This window comes from Perissodus microlepis, chromosome 7 (genome assembly GCF_051167445.1).
Source record: "Perissodus microlepis isolate ML-2025 ecotype Zambia chromosome 7, ASM5116744v1, whole genome shotgun sequence".
Classification (NCBI taxonomy): domain Eukaryota; kingdom Metazoa; phylum Chordata; class Actinopteri; order Cichliformes; family Cichlidae; genus Perissodus; species Perissodus microlepis.
The window spans coordinates 37,761,940-37,783,306 of record NC_140467.1 but is presented as its reverse complement, the minus strand read 5'-3'; the positions used below and the strand labels follow the sequence as shown (position 1 = coordinate 37,783,306).

The 21,367-nt window shown below is 40.4% G+C and overlaps 2 protein-coding genes across 2 annotated transcripts; one reads left to right on the top strand and one right to left on the bottom strand.

Annotated features, from left to right (window-relative positions):
- Positions 1–2,199: 2,199 nt before the first annotated feature.
- LOC146383575 (zinc-binding protein A33-like) lies at positions 2,200–4,400 on the top strand. Its single transcript, XM_084934894.1, has one exon. It carries the CDS (start codon positions 2,391–2,393, stop codon positions 3,414–3,416), a length of 1,026 nt encoding a protein of 341 aa, XP_084791020.1. The 5' UTR covers positions 2,200–2,390; the 3' UTR covers positions 3,417–4,400.
- A 6,733-nt stretch (positions 4,401–11,133) lies between these two features.
- Positions 11,134–21,110, bottom strand: dusp4 (dual specificity phosphatase 4). The gene is made up of 4 exons (XM_084934893.1): positions 20,472–21,110; positions 19,057–19,184; positions 17,058–17,277; positions 11,134–13,732 (listed from the first exon to the last, which is right to left on the bottom strand). Exons 1-4 carry the CDS (start codon positions 20,839–20,841, stop codon positions 13,344–13,346), a joined length of 1,107 nt encoding a protein of 368 aa, XP_084791019.1. The 5' UTR covers positions 20,842–21,110; the 3' UTR covers positions 11,134–13,343.
- Between the last annotated feature and the right edge of the window lie 257 nt (positions 21,111–21,367).

Below are 21,367 nucleotides of genomic sequence, written 5' to 3'. Positions count from 1 at the left end.
CGCCAAATCACAACAACAGTCGCCTCAAGGTGCTTTATATTGTACAGTAGAGCGCACAATAATACATACAGAGTAAAACCCAACAATCATAAGACCACCTATGAGCAAGCACTTTGGCGACAGTGGGAAGGAAAAATGCATCATGGGAATCCCCGGCAGCTTAAACCTATTGCAGCATAACTAAGGGAGGATTCAGGGTCACCTGGTCCAGCCCTAACTATATGCTTTAGCAAACAGGAAAGTTTGAAGCCTAATCTTGAAAGTAGAGATAGTGTCTGTCTCCTGAATCCAAGCTGGAAGCTGGTTCCACAGAAGAGGGGCCTGAAAACTGAAGGCTCTGCCTCCCATTTTAAATACTCTAGGAACAACAAGTAGGCCTGCAGTGTGAGAGCGAAGTGCTCTAATAGGGTGATATGGTACTACAAGGTCATTAAGATAAGATGGGGCCTGATTATTTAAGACCTTGTATGTGAGGAGCAGGATTTTGAATTCTGGATTTAACAGGAAGCCAATGAAGGGAAGCCAAAACAGGAGAAATCTGCTCTCTCTTTCTAGTCCCTGTCAGGACTCTTGCTGCAGCATTTTGGATTAACTGAAGGCTTTTCAGCAAGTTTTTAGGACTTCCTGATAATAATCAGAATCAATCAGAATCAGAATACTTTATTGATCCCTGGGGGAAATTATTTTTTTGTTACAGTGCTCCATTATAAACCAACATAAAGCAACATTAAGACAAGACAGACAATACGCTAACTAAGAATAGTACAATATATACATATATATATACATACATAAGTCACTCATTAATAAATAGCTGGAAAAGAAACGTGTAGTTGTAGCAGTAACCAGTGTGTTAAGTGGATGCGTTGTACAGGGAGATGGCCACAGGCAGGAAAGATTTCCTGTGTCGTTCAGTGGTGCTTTTCGGTAATCTCAGTCTCTCACTGAACGTGCTCCTGTGACTGACCAGCATGTCATGGAATGGGTGGGAGGTGTTATCCAACATTGTCTTTATCTTGGACAGCATCTGCCTCTCCAACACCACCTTGAGGGAGTCCAGCTCCATCCCCACAACATTACTGGCCTTACGGGTTAGTTTATTGAGTCTGTTGGCATCTGCTACCCTCAGCCTGCTCCCCCAGCATGCAACAGCATAGAGGATCGCACTGGCCACAACAGACTCATAGAAAATCCTGAGCATTTTCTGGCAGATGTTGAAGGACCTCAGTCGCCTCAAAAAATAGAGACGACTCTGGCCCTTCCTGTAAAGTGCTGTGGTGTTTTTTTTTAATGAATTACAGTCGTCCAGCCTGGAAGTAATAAATGCATGAACTAGTTTTTCAGCGTCACTCTGAGACAGGATATTTCTAACTTTAGAGATGTTGCACAAATGGAAGAAAGCAGTCTTACATATTTGTTTAATATGTGCGTTGAAGGACATGTCCTGGTCAAAAATGACTCCAAGGTTCCTCACTGCGTTACTGGAGGCCAAGGTAATGCCATCCAGAGTAAGAATCTGCTTAGATACCATATTTCTAAGATTCTCAGGGCCGAGTACAATAACCTCAGTTTGATCTGAATTTAGAAGCAGAAAGTTAGCGGCCATCCAGGTCTTTATGTCTTTAAGACATTCCTGCAGTTTAACTCATTGGTGTGTGTTATCTGGCTTCATGGACAGATAGAGCTGAGTGTCATCTGCATAGCAGTGTAAATGTATGCTATGTCTTCTAATGATGCTGCCTAAGGGAAGCATGTATAATGTAAACAGAATTGGTCCTAGCACTGAACCCTGTGGAACTCCATAATTAACCTCAGTGTGTGAAGAGGACTCTCCATTTACATGCATAAACTGGAGTCTATTAGATAGATATGATACAAACCACTGCAGTGCGTATAAGCACATTGTGCGCTGTCGGTCCTGCGTGCTGCACAACAACATTCAATAGTTTATATTTACTGTTATTTACACTTAGCTAGATTAATGCTTTGCTGCTATTTCTTTTATGTTGCTCTGTTTTTTTGGTTGTTTTCTCTTTTTTTTCCTCTCAACAGGTGACTCGGGAGATTTTTCTTCTTTTTAAGTTTCCTTTCTCACTGTTCCTCTTCCCCTCTGTTCTTCTTTTCCTTCATCTTTCTTTCTCCCTTTCCTATCCCCCAGCCATGTCTTTCCCGTCTGTAACAACTGAAAATAAAATAAAATAAAATAAAATAAAATAACAACAACAAAGGTCGATCAAATGCACCAATACAGCAAGGCTATGATGATCCACTTGGCAAAGTAAATCTGTTGGGTATCTTTGTTGGTCTTCAGACAACAATTCTGACAACTAAAGAACCCAACGGGACAGGCAAAAAAAAACAAACCCAAAAAACAGGCAGAGATTCAGCAGATGATCCAGAAGAGACGACTGAAGATTCAGGAGATCAAAGAGTCGGTGAAGATGAGTAAAGATGCTGCAGACAGACAGAAAGCAGAAGGTGTTCAGGTCCTCACGGCTCTGATGGAGCCTGTTGAGAGACGCCTGAAGGAGCTCATAAAGGAGATCGAAGACAAACAGGAAACTACAGAGAAAAAGGCTGAAGGTCTCATCAAAGATCTGGAACAGGAAATCTCTGAGCTGATGGAGAGAAGCTCTGAGGTGGAGCAGCTCTCACACTCTGAAGACCACCTCCACCTCCTCCAAAGCTTCTCCTCCCTGAAAGCTGCTCTATGCACCAAGGACTGGACAGAGGTCAGAGTCCGTCCACCATCATATGAGGGGACCGTGGGGAGAGCTGTGGAGACACTCTGGGAAGACATGAAGAAGCTGTTTGAGGCTGCAGAGCTGAAGAGGGTCCAGCAGGATGCAGTGGACGTGACTCTGGATCCTGATACAGCAAATCCTGACCTCATCCTGTCTGACGATGGAAAACAAGTGAATCATGGTGATGTGAGGAAGAAACTTCCGGACAACCCAGAGAGATTTTCTCAGTGTGTTTGTGTTTTAGGAGAGCAGAGTTTCTCTTCAGGCAGATTTTACTTTGAGGTTCAGGTTAAAGGAAAGACTAAATGGACTTTAGGAGTGTCCACAGAGGCGACCAACAGGAAGGGAAAAATCAGACTGAGACCTCAGAACGGTCTCTGGACTGTATGTCTGAGAAATGGAAATGAGTACAAAGCTTGTGCCGCCCCTCCAGTCCGTCTCTGTCTCCGGTCTGGTGCTGAGAAGGTGGGGGTGTTTGTGGACTATGAGGAGGGTCTGGTCTCCTTCTATGACGTAGATGCTGCAGCTCTGATCTACTCGTTCACTGGCTGCTCCTTCACTCAGAAACTCCACCCGTACTTGATTCCGTGTAATAATGATGATGGTAAGAATGCTGCACCTCTGCTGATCACTGCTGTCAATCTCATTCTGTGTGAAGACCGTCTGGATTAAGAACATTCACTGATAACACTCGATGAGTTTGGTGTTCGTGTCACACAGTGGAAAATTGTTTTTATATTTTGTTTTGGATCAGGCTGTTTATTGGTACATACCCAGCCAACATGTATATATGGGCCCCACCTGGTTTTTGCTTGGTCTGGATGGGTACCATGTGGGCATGGGCTCAAACTGGGCTTTTTGTATGGGGCCTACTTGGGTTTTTCACATTAAACCCATATGGGCAATCCCAAGTGGGCACTTTTAGTAGGTCCTAGCTGGGTCAAACATAGGAAACACTTAACTTGGTCCAAAATGGGAAACACATGTAGGACCCACTTGGGTTTTCCACCTGGGATAGACATGGGCAAACACAGTCATTTAAGGATAGGCTGTTGTTGTGTGCCCCAGGTGGGGCAAAGTGAGGTAATCAATATATGTTTTAGTATCGATGACACAGGTGGGGAACACCTGGTCAAACTATATGGGTGACACATGGGCAAATACAAGTCAGACCCTGAAAAATGTCTATGTGGGCCCCATATGGGGCAAACTGAGGTAATCAATATATTTTTTTTAGCACTGATGACACAGGTGGGGTCCACCTGGTCAAACTATATGGGTCGCACATGGGCAAATGCAAGTCAGACCCTGAAAACATGTCTATGTGGGCCCCATACGGTTTATGTTAAGTTAATATGGGCATATATTTTATGTGGGCTCAAGATTGTTTAGTATATATGGGACCCACTTGGGTTTCTCACATTAAAGCCATATGGGTGGGCATCCAATGTAGGTCCTAGTTGGGTCAGTGATGGTAAATGTGTACATTGGTTCAAAATGGTAGCACATGCTTATGTGAGGATTCTTCTTCTGTGAAGAGCCAGAGAAAGTGTTATTTGAATAAAGGAGGATTCATTCCAAACAAGCCCATCACAGATTGCACACAACCCAGGGAGTTCTGAAAGTCAAATTGTAAAAAGAATCTCAAAAGAAAGTATGAACTGCAGACGGCACCCATGGGGTACCATTCTCTAACAAATCACCCTAACTTTAACATATTTGGCACAACCTCAAAAAAAGTATCACTTTTGCTATCCTTACGTACAGTCAGATGTTCTTTACCCTTCATTTTTGACCCTCTCAGTATTTAGCCTTGGCTAGCAAATGTACTCAAAGTCCACGTTGAGACCTCAAGATGTTATGTGTTATCAGACACTACAACCCAGCTGTCAAGTGAGACTATAGGAACTTTGGTGTTTTTGAACGTTCAATGTTATTCAAAACACACTATTCCAAATAACTGGTTTGAAACTGGTTACTTTTTAATTTTAGATTTCATTTTAAGTACTTAATTTGAACTTTCAGTACTCTGCATGGTAGGCTGCATGGTGAGGCTCAGATAAGATAAAATAAGGACTTCATGATTCTTCTTAGGTAAATTCACTTGTCACAGCAGCAATAATAAGTGATTAAAACAGACACAAGAGTAGAAAAAAAGAAAAGCAAAAAATACAAATAAAAAACCTAAGATAAAAGTGAATTACACAGACAAAATCCAGATTTGGCATTTGCAAATTAAGGATTACTGGTTGTTCAAACAATTAAGACTATTTACTTGAGCAAACATGCGGTTGAGGATTTTTAGTAGATCAGACACACTCTACTGTATTAGAGAAAAGACAGTACATGGAAGTTGGAAGTTTTGGTTAATCAGATCCAGTAAAGCTCCTGAAGTATATTACCGATCTGTTAAAATGTTACTCTTCAAACTTGTGCCCTCAAATTATATAACCAGAAATAATTTATATTTTCTTTCAAATAGTGGAAAGGAGAGGGAATGGGGTCTTTCAAGCAGTCACACTTCAACTGTGTAACTCCCTTGTCCTTATGGTGTATTGACACTATTGAAACTTTTCAAAAGCAGTCTAATGTTAGAAGAGCTTTTAGGTAAACTGTTTCTGTTGTTATTATTATTATTCTCATCATCATTATTATATATTTTATTAATTATATTTTTATTATGATGTTGATTTGGGTGACAATTATTTGACAAATATTATATATTAATTTTCTAAACATATTAACCATCCCTATGCTTAAAAAAACTCTTAAAAATATTTTTTTTCTTTTAAACTTGTGTATTGTTTGACTTTTAAAATGTTTGTATCAGGTGTAAAATTACTTTTTAAATAAAGTTGTTTTTAATGTGAGCAGCTCCTATTGGCTCGTTTAAAAAGAGGGAGGAGCAGATTACACCGCCTAGCGTCTAGTCTTCGAGGTCTTTCGTCAGTTGCGGCCTTTTCTCTCCCTGGTGTTTGAGAACGTGGAGGACAAAAGGATACCAAAGAATCGAAAACTATGACAAATTTAAATACTCAAAGTTTGATAAGTTTTCATCAATGATTATTTTAGTAACTTTCTATAGTTGTCCTAAACGGTATAAATGGTAAATGACCTGTATTTGTATAGTGCTTTTACTAGTCCCTCAGGGGGAGAAGCATAACATCTTTAGCTAGCAGGTAGAACTGGGTTAATTTACTGTCATTGTCTTTGGCAAACATAATTAAAAGTTAATTACTAAACTCTTACTGCCTATATTCTACTCAATACAGTTCATCTTTTCTTATTCTGTTTTCATTCCGCCATTCTCTCTACAGTTTTTGAATTTACATACTGTAACGTACACGGCAGTTTTTTTTCTGTACTTCTGCAACCTTTTCTTAGGTTTTCCTATAAGGTATTTGTAATTAATTAACATGAAATTTCCCCTTGTGGGACTAATAAAGGTATCTTATCTTATCTTAAAAAAAATTATTCTTTTTTTGGCTTTACTGGATTCCCACTCAGGTTACTCGGCCATTATGCACTACCCAGTAAACAAAATGGCTGAACAGTAGCTTAAATGTTTGAACATGAGCTAGTCATGCCATGTCACGTGATATTCATGCGCAGTGTAGCAAGCTCACCGTATAGGGGTGTAAAACATGAGGCGTATGAGGTGATTGTTTAAATTACAGCAGTAGATGCCTGCAGCTGAAACGGTTTTCTGATCTGAACCTGAACCTACTGGTCACGTTTACGGTAATGTTACCAGATATGCGTTGTACTATAGGAAAACGGTGGTGGATCAGTGTGCAAAAAGCCCCCAAAAGAAACACACAGCTTCTTTAGCTCAAACACTGTCTGATCTCTCTCTTAGATACTGTGCTGTTCCATCTAGTTATTGGTTACTGAGAAATGTTTGGTTATTAATTTATTAAGAGAGTGCAGCTGTTCGGTGAAGTAGGAAAATGCAAAACATGTTACTATAGCTGAATGCTGTGTAAAATACTAGTAATAAATCTAACTCCCATTTATGGCTTTTACTACTGTGGGGCTAAATAAAAAATTGCAGACATAATGAAATCTGCTACAATTACAAAGCTTAAGTTTAAAACAATTATTATTTATTAAGCATTTTTTTGCTCTTTTTTTTAAATTCTTTTTGCTAATAATGGACTCAATTTTATTATCGAGTTCAAAGACCTATTAAACTTTTAAACCGTTAAATCCAGGAAATTAAATGCTCGTAAATGTACGAGACCCTCTTTATTTGTTGCTAACAATGAAAGTTTCATAGAAGATTCCATAGGAACTGCTTGGGGTCATTTTCGACCCCACTTGTGGAAGAGTGGGGTAGTGATACAAAAACTGCATTTTTTTTTAATTAATGAAAAAATAAATAAAAATAGAAATGGCTTCATGTTACAAACATATTTTATGAAGAATATCTGGAATATGAATATATTACAACTTTTCATTTTAAAGATTTTGAAGAAAAACAACCCGTGGGGTCATTTTTGACCCCACGTGTGCATCTAAGGGTTAAAAGGAAAAAGCTGAAAATTTAAATGGTTAAAAGTTGAAATGTAAATAGTTGGCTTTTGTATTATATGATTTATTTATTATATTTTATGTGGAGTGAATAAATAAAAGTATATTTATGGTGCCTGCTAGAGACAAAGCACGTACAAACCCCAAAACACGTAAAAACTCCATAGCACGTACAAAGGCTGTGTAATTTTTAAAAGTTTACGCACTTTGGAATACAGTTACGTAAAGTCACAGTTGTTGGACAAAATAAATGTGAAAAATGTTGTTTTGTGTACCTTCGTGATTTTTGAAATGGTTTTATTTACAAACTTGTTTTTGTTTGCGGTCAGCTTTAATATATTTGGTGTCGTATTGGCCGTCTGATAAATTGATTTTGTCACTGTTTTGCTACATGGGGCCCACCCAGTGCCAGAAATTAGCCAATTCAAACTAGAAGTAAGATGCAACTACAGAACCCACTGATAATGCCATTCCAACTTTTTAGGTCATGTTGTACCCACAAAAAACTTGAAAGATGGGGCCCGGGTGGGTTTCTATGTACTTTGCCTAGATGGGGCCCATTTAGTTCCCAGATTTTACCAATATAACACCGAGATGGGCTTATAAAATGGGGCCATTATGGAACCCGCGGACAATCCCACTTAAAACCCACTTTTTAGTCTTTGTGGTGCCCACATGGTACCCACAAAAAACTTGAAAGATGGGGCCCGGGGGGGTTTCTGTGTACTTTGCCCAGTTGGGGCCCATTTAGTTCCCAGATTTTACCAACATAACATCTATATGGGCATTTAACATGGGGCCATTACGGAACCTGCGGACAATCCTATATGGGGCCCATTTTTCAGCCCATTTCCAAACCATATGGGCCCCACATATAAATGTTGGCTGGGAAGGTTGATGTGAGGATCAAATCTTAAAGACTGATTGAAAATAATCCCAGGGTTCTGCACATTATCTTTTATGTTCGGTGAACAGGAAAAAGCCCAAACGTTGTCTGATTTGGGCAGTAATGCTCTCAGGGACAATAATTAGATGCTGTCTTTTCTGAGTTAAGCTGAAAAAAGTTATAGGCTGAGCACAGGTATCAGGCCTAACATTGGTCCAAAGGAAATTGCATTATTTGACAGGGTTTTCGTGGAGTGATTGGAACCATTAAATGTCTAACCTTTGAGGTCTGATTGTATATATTTTGTATAGATGGGTACTAGTCCCAGCAGTTTTACCTCCATAACCTGTTTGTGTACCGTCACTGGTTCATAATCTTTCACAGTGTACTGCATCCCGTCAGTGTGAATCAGTGTTCTCAGCAGTAGGTGGCACTGCAAGATCATTTTCACACCACACTTGATCTGAGTTTAACTGATCGTCAGAAGAATTTAAACACCATGGCAGTAACAATGGACTGTATCACATTAGATTTACAAGAACCTACTAATGTTCTGGTTCCCTTTCACTTTCTCGCTCTAATAGTTTAAAGCAAGTTTAGAGGTTCAACAGTGTCATCAATATGTGTTTATGACAATTAGTTACTGATATCACCCCTTTGCTAAGTCATTGCTGCCCTTACACCTGTGTATATGCATTCATTCCTGTTCTTACATACTCTAGAGTGCTTCCCAACTTTTTTCATCTGACCAACATCTAAAGCCCTCTGGAATCAAAAATCCCTTCATCAACACCCTCTTTCATGTTCAGATGTGTTCATTTGAGCCCATTTTAAAGTGTTTTGCTTTTGCTCTTAACCCTTGTGCGTCCACCGGGAGCCCGGGGTGTCCGAGTACCCCCGGTCTGGCGCGGCGTGCTGGGGTCCCCCCCCCCCCCCCCCCAGACCCGAGCCTGCGCTGTGGTGTTGTTTTTCTTCTTTCGCGATGATGGGGTCGTGCGGACCCCCCCTAGACCTCGAGCCTGGTTTTTCTTCTTTCGCGATGATGGGGTCGTGTGGACCCCCCCTAGACCTTGAGCATACCCCCACACCCCCTGCACTGCGTTGGTTGGGGGTTTGGGTTTGTCGCCCGGGGCGCACAAGGGTTAATGGTTTTCATTTAGCTTTATCAGTCGGTGTCACTGAACCTTCTCAGTCATTTAGCCGTAACCACTGGCAACCATTTGTCCACTAATGACTTTCTACTACATTTAACAGCTATGCATTCAGTTAAATGTATATAGCACCACATAACAACAAGTCGAGGTGCTTTATGCAATAATAGAGAGAAAACCCCAATAATCAGACGACCCCCTGTGAGCAAGCGCTTGCCAGCTGTGGGAAAGTACTGATATGGCACCATGAGGTCTTTAATGATACGATGGAGCCTGATTATTCAAGACCTTGTATGTAGGGAGAAGGATTTTCAATTTCATTTTGAATTTAACAGTGAAGAAAAGACAGCATGTGAGAAATATGCTCTCGCTTTCTAGTGCCTGTCAGTAATCTCGCTGCAGCATTTCGGATTAACTGAAAGGTAAGCCTGATAAAAGTCCAGTCCAATCTAGAAGTAATAAATGCTTGAACTAGATTTTTTTTAGCATCACTCTGAGACAGGATGTTTTCTAATTTTAGAGATATTCCACAAATGCAGGAAAGTAGTCCTACATATTTGTTTGATATGCGTACTAAAGGAATTATGCTTGTCAAAAATGACTCCAACGTTCCTCATGTTCAAAGTAATCTCCCTGTGCACCTTTCAACCTCTTAGTGGAAATCTCAAAATGCCCCCTGGCACCAACATGAGCTGTCTTGCCCATCCAGGCAGTGGAAAAAGATCATCTCTAACGTCAGATTTGGTGGGCAGCTCACCTCCAGAGTCTTCCACTGCCCACTGTCTCAATACGCCGAGGCTGAAGAAACTGACTGCTCTGTCTCCGTGAGCACACCAATGAGTCAGTATGTTGTTCAGGGCATTTTCTGTGTGTAAGTCTCTCTCCCTCCCTGTTTGGCTCACAAGTCTCTTAATAATAAGCAATTAAAAAACTCCTGTGTTTTTAATATCAGAGTTCAGATCATTCTCTTTGACTGTTCACAGCCGGACTTTACAGTCTCATCTGAAAACTGCTCGTCTTGACCAGAAATGATCCTTCACACAAAATTTGCTGATGTTTCCTCTCTGAACAAGCGTGAAGGGCCGTGGTGAAATCGCAGAGCTAAACACTGTCGGGACAGGAAGCAGAAGTTGACTTCAAATGTGAGATCAGTCAAACACATGAAAATATTTTGACGGCTCCTTTTTTTCTATTTTTTTTTAAATCATCTGTAAATTTGCTTTTGGATGCCTGTTTCTACTTTTTATCCATTATTTTTAATCAAGTTTTAACTTTTCTGCTCAAGCCTGTTCCGGTCCACTTAATTCCTAGATTACATAATAATTTCTGCCTTTTCTGAACACTAATTAACTAAGATAATCTCTCAAGCTGCACCCTCTGGAGTACAACCTTTGGTTGGGAATTAACACACTAAAATGCCAAGTACAGTAAGGTTGTTATAATTAACCAAAACTAAACAAAAAACTAAAACTAGATGTGAAAAAACATTTTACCCATGTAAAATATTTATAAAACTACAGTTTGGGGATAACTAATTATATATTTCCTCTATTTTTAAATTTTTTTAAATTAGTTTTCAGTTTTAGTATTGCTAATTTGGTCAAATTTATTATCCCAACTTGCCTAATGAAGCTTTGATGGACATGTTTTCAAGTCAAAGTCAAAATGAAATAAAAATGAAAACCAACTACAAAATATAAAACACAAACCAATAATAAATTTCACCATAAGCTGCTACAAAAGCTAAGTGGCAAATTGTATGCTTTAATAGATTGGAGATTATAGTAGTTAATCCCATCATTGAAAAACCCCACAAAACTTTAATTAAGAACATTATTTATTCAACAGTGAAGCTTCAGTAATAAATAAATGCACAGATCATTTATTCCACAATAAAACCAAAGGAAATTTGTTTTGCTTTATATATGAGGATTGATATTGCCATTATGAGTGAACAGCATTGACCAGAGACAATCAAGACAAGACACTTAACACAGAGAGGCATACAGACAGACAGATGTGTATGGATTACACAGATGTGTACAAAGTATTGCATTTTTCACTGATTGGCTGTTTTCTTTCTCTCTCTCTTTCTCTCTCTTCACAGTCTAGTCAGTTGAGCATCGCCATGACGTGCAAATCAGTCAAAGATTACAAATACAGTATTGCATCATTTCAAAGTGCTACAGAGATAAGTGTCGACAATCTTTTGAAACAGACCAAATTTTCTTTTTTTTTTTTGTTTCTTCTGGTGACTGTAGTTGGATTTGGATTTTTTTGCCTTTGCTTGTCTGGCACAGTGTAGAGCTCAGCCTGGTCAGAAGCAAACATAATATAAAATATTATCTCAAATCGTGATATAATAAAGCTCTAAAATTTAAAAAAAGAGGCAAATTTTATGTTTATTATAAAATATATAAATAAATCAAACGAATAAGTAATTTTTTTAAAACCTGGATTCTACTTTTTATGATCTTCAATGGTGAGTGGAAAAAGCACCCATGGTTTAATGTCCTACCTTTAACATTTCTCCCATTGTCATCATTGTGTTGTCCATTCAAGCATGTTTGCAAGTTTTTGTGGATTGGGAAATCTTTTGCACATATAAATCTACTTGTGTGTTTTTGTGTGTGTGCTTGTGTGAGTCTGGCAAATGATGAACGGAGACAGTTTTGCTTTTTCGATGCTGCGGCGTAAGAGTGAACAGAAAACAATGCTCCACTGGCAAATCCATAGGATACCCTTGTGAACAAGGCACGAACATCTCAAAGGACCATTTGGTGATGATGCACATTTTAGCCTGTTATATAAACAAACGACAGCTTCCCAAAATACCTCATATGAGGCGGTGTTCGCTTTATTTCAGTACTCTATAAAAAAAAAATACTGAGAAGGTTCGAAGCCAGTGTCTTGTGTATGTTTTGGAAAATTATCAGTAGTAAAAAATTCATGACAAATGATGGTTTAAAAAAGTACAAAACCACCACGATGGCCCTTTAAATGTCTGTCGTCCAAAACTACTATGCTCTAAAATCTGCACTCTGATCTAAAAGGAGACTCCAGGAAATTTGGAAGATGTTGCCACAAAATGTCCCAAAAAGTGTGTATGTATGGGACCAGTAGAGGGGTTTCCCCAGTCTAGTTACACAGACCCTGGCCTTTTCATTTATTTGGCATCTTATTACATTTATTTAGCCTCTCCAGGGTTAAGATAAAGGGCAGATGAGGGGGGTGGGGGCAGACGGGAGAGGGTGAGATGAGAGAGGAGAAGGATGGAAGGAGTGGGCAATATAAAAGGATGAAAAGGAAAGGAGAGGAAGGTGTGGGGAGGGGGAGAGACAGGGAGAGGAAGAGGACGTATGAAAGACAGGAAGCTCCGGTCGGAACGCCGGCAGAGCACCTGTCACTGAAGAGGCTCCTGCTTTCTATCACCGTCTCCTCCCCTCGTTTTTTTCATCTATCTCTTTTGTCTGGCAGAAGGAGGGACACCCAAAGGGGGAAAGAGCGGGTGCTTAAAATTCTTCCTTCCTTCCTGTGTCCATCTCCTCTCCTAAAGACCTGTCGTCTCCATAGCAACAGACCCTGTCTTCATACTGAGCTTATTCAGTTGGCAGTCATGAATGTGTGTGTGTGTGGGAGAGACGTAGAGAGAGGGGCAGAAAAAGAGAGAGAAAGACAGTTTTGCTGCTGTTCATGCCTCTCTGTGTCAGGGTTGTGTGTCAGTGTGCCTCTGTCGGCGTGATTGTTTTGTTTTTTTTCTTTTCCAAGGAAGAGTTTGTATCTTTAGTAAACATCAGTCCAACACTCCATCTGAACTCAAAAGCCAGTTCATTTTTGGTTGATTTAAATAAATGTCAATGACATGAAAGGAGCATTGGCTGGTTTTTAAACTGTAAAAACTGTTTCAGTCTTTGAGTTCTGAATCAGGCACCATGATGCTTCTCACCTCCGTGCTCTGAAGCATACTACCAACGGCAGCCCCAGTCTGTGCTCGCTTTGTATTGAGGGAAGGCTTGGATTGTCTGTCTATCAGCAGCCGGGGGAGGTCGTGATGGGGCTGTGGTGCAGGTAAGCGGGGTTCACAACAGAAACTGGGAAGTTGAAAATGAACGGCGAGGTGGGCGTGGCTGCCGTTGAGGTGGTGGTTGTCGTGGTCTTGGGTCCGAGCAGCGGGCTTGCCGTGGCGGCGGCTTCGGCGGCGCACGAGGTGGCGAGGAGCTGCGACTCGAACTGCAGCAGTTGGCCCATGAAGCTGAAGTTGGGGGAGATGATGCTGCGGCGCCGCCGTACAAACTCGAACGCTTCGTCCAAACGTACCCGCTTTCGCTTCATCAGGTAGGCCAGGCAGATGGTGGCAGAGCGGGAGATGCCTGCTTGACAGTGCACCAGCACTCGCCCACTGGAGTCCCGTACTGAATCTGAGAAGACAGAGGAGAGTGGGTCGGCAAGGTCAGTAAAAAATAAAAGATTATTTTTTAAGTGAATACATAAAAGACTGAAATCTCTTGACAACTGTGAGAGGGATTGCCGTGGAATCTGTGAAGATGTCCACAGTTTTCATAGAATGACTGTTATGGACCCAGTTAAATGTCTCAACAAGTACTGAATGAATTGGAAATATCCAGCAATTCCCTGGATATTCTTGTGAGCTTTCTACTAAGATAAAGTATGTGTTCAACAATTATTTTTTTTACTGTCTTGAGGCTTTCTGGTCCAACTTTATTTTCTAGTGAGCTAGCCATGGCCCTGGGTTTGTGATGCTGACAAAGAGGCAATGTTTATATTAGTCTGACACTTTAACTATGCTCAAATAAGACAGAAATTAGACAGAAACATAAATGGCTTAAAAATGTTATTTTTTGTACAAAAAAAAAAATATGTGGCTGTCTATTCAATATCATGTTCTAACCAGATTAGTCATTGTTTTAGAAAAGCAGAATTAATTTCTTCATTGTCACAATATGATTAATATGTCTCACTTTGTAAAGAAATATTGCTTAGACCTCTATTCTACATGGAGATAATGTCAACATCTGTTCCTCTATAAATTAGTTTTCACAGTCTTATACAGGCCTAAGTAATTAACAAGCACGTACCCTAAGATGAAGCATCAGTCTCTGAACCCTTTTTTAGTGTAAGCATGAGGTCACAATGTTTGATTTGTTTTTATTGAATTGGTATTTAGGAAAACTAAGCATTAAATGTTAACAATGTTTTCAATATTTTGTAATATATTAACAAGGTAACATTGTCAATCTGCACATGCTAGCATGCTATCACCAAGCTAGCTTAGTAGCGCACTTTTTGTTTTGTTTTGTTTTGTTTTTTTGGGGGGGGGAGTGTTTGCTATAAATTCAATTACCTAGATTGTTCTGTTTTTATTTTTATCTGAGCACTAAGCTTGTGTAATTTGTTGTAGCTAATTTAAGTTTGAGCTTTCCATCTTTCTATTTAGTTTACTGGCCCCAATTAGCATTCAAGACTCAAATAATGTAGTTTTAAATAAGCTACATTTACATTTTATAACATATTAACATTATGCCATGTTTGATGTAGCATAATACTTACATTGTCACTAATGTAATCATGATTTTTCTATAGTAATTTTGTATTTATCTGGAAAAGTTAGTTACCAAGTTATGACCAAATACAACACTGTCTTTATGTGTAGCTAAACTTGCTTGAATGTTTCTGTTGTAATGACACTTTTATAATTTTAAGTTGTAAGTGCTTGTGGAATCTGTAGCACTTTATTTAAGAGTGAGCTTTCCATCCTATTATTTAGGTGACTGGTTAGCAATGAGATAATGTAAATCTAATTTTACATTAAAAATAAAAGAAATGTCACTAGTTCCTTCTGAATAGAATTAGCACTTTCAACATAAAGTTTATCAGCAACAATTTGATATTTTAATAATTTTTTAAAGAAAAATTGCAAAAATCAAAAGGTCTCCAATTCTCAAATACACATTTTTTCTCTCTCATTACTGTAAAAACAATATATTTTGGTTTTAAACAAGACATAAGAGGAAATTATGACATGTTGTGCTTTTTGTAAGCTGAATTATTATCAACTGATTAGAAAAAAATATTTTATTCATGATTTATAATGAAGAAAATGAAATAACTATCAGTCACCAATCATCACTTAGTACATACACTGTGAACAAAGTGTCACATGAATCTACATTTTGTTTACAGCCACCAAGTATTTTTAAACACAGCAGATGTACAGTGAGGCTTTGCCTGTTTTCATTTCCTGTCCTCCACACTTTAACGCCTTCTCCTCGCTGCACAGTCAAACCGATAACTAACCTCAAAGTGAGAAAGCAACGAATCACATTTTACTGACACGCACAAGTGCAAAATTTGAGTCATCAGCCTTTCTTTCACACTTCCTCCCCCAACCTATTTCTGCTTCTACTTCTTGAAGTATGTTTAGATGCATGCCATTACTCCATTAAGGAGAATAACCAGATTTAGGTAACAATTTAAGCCAAGCATTTACAGTTTCTCCTCTCCCCTAAAGCCTCAGTTAGTGTGAATAGTGGGACATCGTGTTAATTCTTGTATAATGTGTATGGCTACCTCCAGGAAGTCAGATGCACAGTATGAGAAGAAAACAGAGTGAATTTATGTAATGTGTTGTTTCTTATGTTTAATCTAATCTAATATCCTGAGTTCTCACTCCACAACCTCTTGGGCACATGAGCAGAATTACACAACATCAGATGTTTACTGGCCTTTCTTTAAATGCATAGATTGCCTGATTGCTAACAACCAGCTTCCTGATCTCTCACATCAAATATCTGTAATTTTTCTCCCTCAGTTATTCACACACAGACAGACTTCAGGTAACTCCACCACAGTGCCTGTTCACTCAGTAACACTGGATGAGTCAGACTCGACTCTGGTCCCACAGCATCTAACTATGACGCATACCAGCACCTACACAAACACACGCTCACAACACAGAAATCACACACACCGTGCCTTATGCACAGCATGGATATGCCAAGGAAAAGCAAAGCTTAGACTCGCCTATAACACACACACACACACACACACACACACAAAACAAGATTATGGCGCAGAGAAATTACTGATGGTAATATTTCATCATTCCAAATAATCTGTTTTATCTCTCAGTGCTCCTGCAGTGTCTGCTGAGATGTATACGATTAACCTGGAAATAACAATTGGTGACAGAGTCCCATGAATAAATGTCTGAATTGTCATCATCATCATCGTCATCATCATCATCATCGCTGGAGCTTAAAAGCTTTTCCATGACAGGTCTCTGAACAAATAAAAGGTCCTTTATGGGAAAAAATTCTCAAACTCTAGACAAGAAGTGATGTTTTAGATAAAGAGGAAAGGAGAACTGCATCAGCATGAACAGTGAAAAGCCACCATTTTCCGGATACTCGAAACTACTGAATCCACAAAGAATGAAGGAACATCACAGTCCAACCCACACTGCTCGATGGAGGAGGAATACTAGTTAAAAATGCCAGCTCAGTCTACTTAAAGTAGACATGTAATATGTTGACCTGCAACTATTCTGATGTTCTATTAGTCTTTTCCTATAGCTTTAGACACATTATCAGAAAAATAATAAGTGCATTAATCAATAATGAGAACAAATCTTTAACGTGTATCAGCAAACACTGCAAAAACTCAAAATATTCACCCAAAATAAACAAAACTCTTCTCATGCATACGACACACTTACACACTGACCTATGAACTCGATAGCCTCCAGGAACCAGGAGCTGATTTCTTCCTTGTGGTTGTCCTCCACAGGGATACATTTGTACTGGTAAGCCCCCTCGAAGTGGTTGGGACAGTCAGCTGACACGTTCAGCAAGGCAGAGATCCCTATACTATCCAAAACCTCCTTCTTCGAGGCGTGAAGGGCGCTGCCAAGGTAAAGGAAGGGGAGGATCTCAACCGGGCCACCCTGGAAAAAAAGGACAACGGCAAGTTGATCATTTATTATCCATCCATCCATGCGTTTTCTTCCGCTTATTCAATTCAGGGTCGCAGGAGGGTGCTGGAGCCTATCCCAGCTGTTCTAGGGCGAGAGGCGGGGTACACCCTGGATAGGTCGCCAGTCTGTCGCAGGGCCATCATTTATTATTATATTTTAATAATCAGCAGTAAAGGCAAAGATTTACTGTTATGAGGCAGCTTGTAGGAACATTTCCTGACCCGAGCAGCATGTGGAGCTACACTGGAGAATTGTCCTTATGTGAAAGCCAGTGTGTATGGCAAGACAAAGAATTCATTGTCTCGGTAAGTCGCAGAGGCCAGATACCAGATGACTTCAGTATAAGCGTGACCGCCCTTAAATATTTTGTTAATCACATTAGCCATGCTTCTCAGCTTAATATCTGTGTGAATAATGCGAAACTCATTTGATATGGGCCATTTAGTTTGTCACTTTCTCTCTTCAGCTGATTTATATTTTCACATCTGGAGACAGAGTTTACTGTTGGAGCTGAGCGTCTCATCGACTGGCTTATAATTATGAGCACAAAACCACCGTATTCAGCGTGAATATCTGTGCGTCTTTATTGTATCAGCATATGGAAAACCTTCTTTCAGAAGCTCTACTGGGGAAAAACATGCTCTGCGACAGCATTTTCACAGAATGTGATTCTGTAAGCACAAACGCGTGAAAACATGTGAAACAGACAATTAAGCACACGAAAAAATCGTTCAAGGAAAACAGGCAATTTCGCTGTGATTGACACTGCACTGGTGCAAGTTACATGCACGCATATCGCACATTTAATAACACGTATGTTCCCAGTTTAGAGCCAGATTATGTCACTGCTCAGCCACATCTCAGAGGACATGTTAAAGTAAGAGCTGACGTGCCGTTTCCCCTTTTACTGGATCTGAAAGGTCAGCTGATCAGCAGTCTATACCGGTGCTTATTGACAAGAGCTGCAGCTGTTTGTGTCAGTGCTGCTGACGAACTCGGTAGTGACACAGCGTCAGGAAATGATCGATACTGCTAAGAGGTGTAATGTGAGGAGGGGGATGTTTGTGGTGGTGGCGAGCAGCCCGCTAAATCTATACTGCCGCTGCTGCTCGTGCAGGAAATGGAAGCATTTCTTGAATTAAAAATGCATCTGATGGTTGAGCAGAGACTATCAGACGTTTTTCTTATAAAACACACAGAGGCTGGCTTGTCTGTGCCGCTCCCCTCGTGGGTTCCAGGGGAATTAAACCCTGACCACATGTGACTGTGAGCATTGCGTAAACTCTGCAGACTCGAACAACAGCTTACTAACCAGCAAAACAAGGCCAACCAGGTCACAGGAAGTGCTACAGAGGTGAATCAATGCCCATCTATGACATCCAGGCCAGCGTGTTATTATGCACCAAAAGACTTATTTAAATAACAAGAAGATATTCAATTTATGTGTTCATAATTATTATTTTCTCTTGTGTTGTTTTCTGGCAGTGAGAATGGCAGCTGACTTGCCCCTGAGCAAAGCAAATAACTGTCAAGGTGCTCTGTGTCAGTGTGATACATAAAAAAGGATGTTTTTTTTCGCATGTTTTTATAAACTGAATGCTGAAACACATTAACATGCACACTACTTGCAGCACAGAGAGGACTTCCATCAGTCTGACACTGGCGGATGTTAATCATGTTATTACAGGCAGATGTTATTTTAAAGGTGAGGTGCGTTTAACACTTTTTCTGTGTCGCGTTGCATTTTACCTGGTCATTGTGCGGCGTTCCACACGACGAGCAGGCAGAGTCGATGCTCGACTGGCTGGTGAGGGACGGTAAGGATTTGGCCTTTAAACAAAACTCTGGATACTCTGTGAAAAACCTGTCATATCCCCCTATAACATACAAAAACAACAAAATACATAATGTCACAATCACATATGCAGTGCTTTGCTGTAGGACATTAATAAGTGGTGCAAAATAGCATGCAAAACATGTAAGAATGAGTACCACGGGAAAATATTACAGAAATACCAGCTTCCTTTTTTAAGGGTGGGGGTGGGGGGTTGTTTACTTCTCAAAACACACCACAGATGCACATATGAGGACAAAAGAAGCCTGCATTCACATCACAGCACAATCTACAACAGGATTTCTAGTCTGCATTCAGGTAGCTTGACGCAAAGTCTATTAAACCCCTGACGGGCTGTCCTGTGTCTGCTTGCTGTGGATTTGAAAACAGTTTCATCACTCTTTTGTTTTTTGTTTTTTTCATATATCTGTAGGCAGTATGTTGCTCTCTGCACCTCAAGGATCAAATCAGATCAACTGAAATGTGTCAGATTTACAAGCTGCAAGCATACATTTGTTCTTCGAGGCATCAGCATCAAGAGGATGCCCAAAAAAAGAAAGAGTGAAAAAAAGAATACGCCACAGCTTGCAACAGCCTCGAGATTTTGCAGCAGTCTATATATAGGGTGTGTAAATCAAATGCTGATTTTAATATTTCGCTGCTTCCTGTGGGTGATTTACCCGAAGCGGACTCTGTGTAAAAAGATTATGTGTGTGTCCTGTAAGTCCCTCCGGTTTGATGTGGCTTCTACGCATCAGCATTACCTCATTCACTCAGCTCACAGCCATTGGTCTGTGTGTGAATGTGTGTAGATATGAATGAGTGAGTGAGAGTGTGTGTTGTTTTAAAAAAAAAAAATACACCAGTGCATTTGAAGGGAGAACACACTGAGCAGGATATTTCTAGTTTATTGAACAACAAATAGTTACACACATAAAATTTTTAAATATCCAATATCTCTAAGAACTGGTGAAAAAGAAAATATCTGGTGGCCTAGAGAGGATTGTGGGTTAGCCACTGGAAAATAGCAATTCATTAAAATGTGGTCATTATTATTATTAATGGATGTCAGTACATATATTCCAATTATTATCTTATTTTACTGTTTTTTGAAAATCAATTGTTAAAAAAAATATAATTTATTGCTAAGCATAATGCCTACTGCTTACACATGTATCAGTTATTATAATTACTATACCCAGCCATTCATCAGTTACATTACATTTACTGCTCTAATTGAAATAATTAATGTCAGTCATTAAATTTTATGACGTAACTGGCGCTGCTACACATCACAGGCTAGGATTGAAGAGTAAACGACATAATTTACCTTTGAGCAGGTATATGAGCGTGCCGGAGGAGTCCCTGCACAGCGCGTGGAGCACCAGAGTCAAGGTGCTGTCCTCCTTCACCGTTTCCGAGTCCGGCGTCCTCTCGTCGTACAGCACTGCGGCGGAGTACATGCCGGAACGCAGGCGGACTCGGACCTCCTCGTCCCCGGCCAGGATCTGGTCCAGGCTCAGCACGGAGCCCTTCGCCCTGCGGCGGACGATGGTGTTGCAGCGGGCGTTGACGGCGCCCCGTATGTGCCCCGCGCTGAAGGCGAGGAAAGAGCGGCAGTCCAGCAGCAGGCACTTGGCACTGTCCTCCTTCAGGAGCCGCTTCAGCACCGTGCAGTCCATCTCGTATAGCTCCTCCATTGGCACGTCGTTTCGGGCTGTTAGGCTGTGCTTCACGGTCGTTAAATTTCCTCTCTCGCTCTTTCTAAGCCCCCTCCCGACCACCGGACCCCTCGGAACCCGGAGAAGGCGCACGGATCCTGCGGTGGATTCCCCTTGCGCTTCTCCTCTATCTGCGCATCAACACCGTCATGATCATCATCATCGTTTTAACCGCACTACTTCTTAAGCTCAGTCCGGTCACTTCTGTCTCTTTCTCCTCTCTGCCTCTCCGAGTATTTTCTCCACAGGACTCTTTCTCTTTTTTCCTGTTTTTATGAATGGGTGCATCGCGTCACGGCGGAGGTGACGTCAAACAACCAGCAGCCTATCGCAACGCGTCCAGTTTCCCGTGCCCTTTCCTCCTCTACCGTTCATTCATAAAAAAACACACACACACACACACACAGACACACACATCAATGAAACGAGAGGCCATGGGACCGAAGATTAAGCGCAGGAGAGTTTGGCTTCATACCATAACAAGCTCTTCTTCATAACTTAAGGA

Coding starts and splice junctions, on each gene's coding strand:
- LOC146383575 (XM_084934894.1), top strand. CDS start 2,391: ATGATCCAGAAGAGACGACTGAAGATTCAGGAGATCAAAGAGTCGGTG.
- dusp4 (XM_084934893.1), bottom strand. CDS start 20,841: ATGGAGGAGCTATACGAGATGGACTGCACGGTGCTGAAGCGGCTCCTG. Junction 19,185..20,471: donor GCTCATATACCTGCTCAAAG/GTAAATTATGTC, acceptor TGTATGTTATAG/GGGGATATGACAGGTTTTTC. Junction 13,733..17,057: donor GGAGGCTATCGAGTTCATAG/GTCAGTGTGTAA, acceptor CTGTCTTCTCAG/ATTCAGTACGGGACTCCAGT.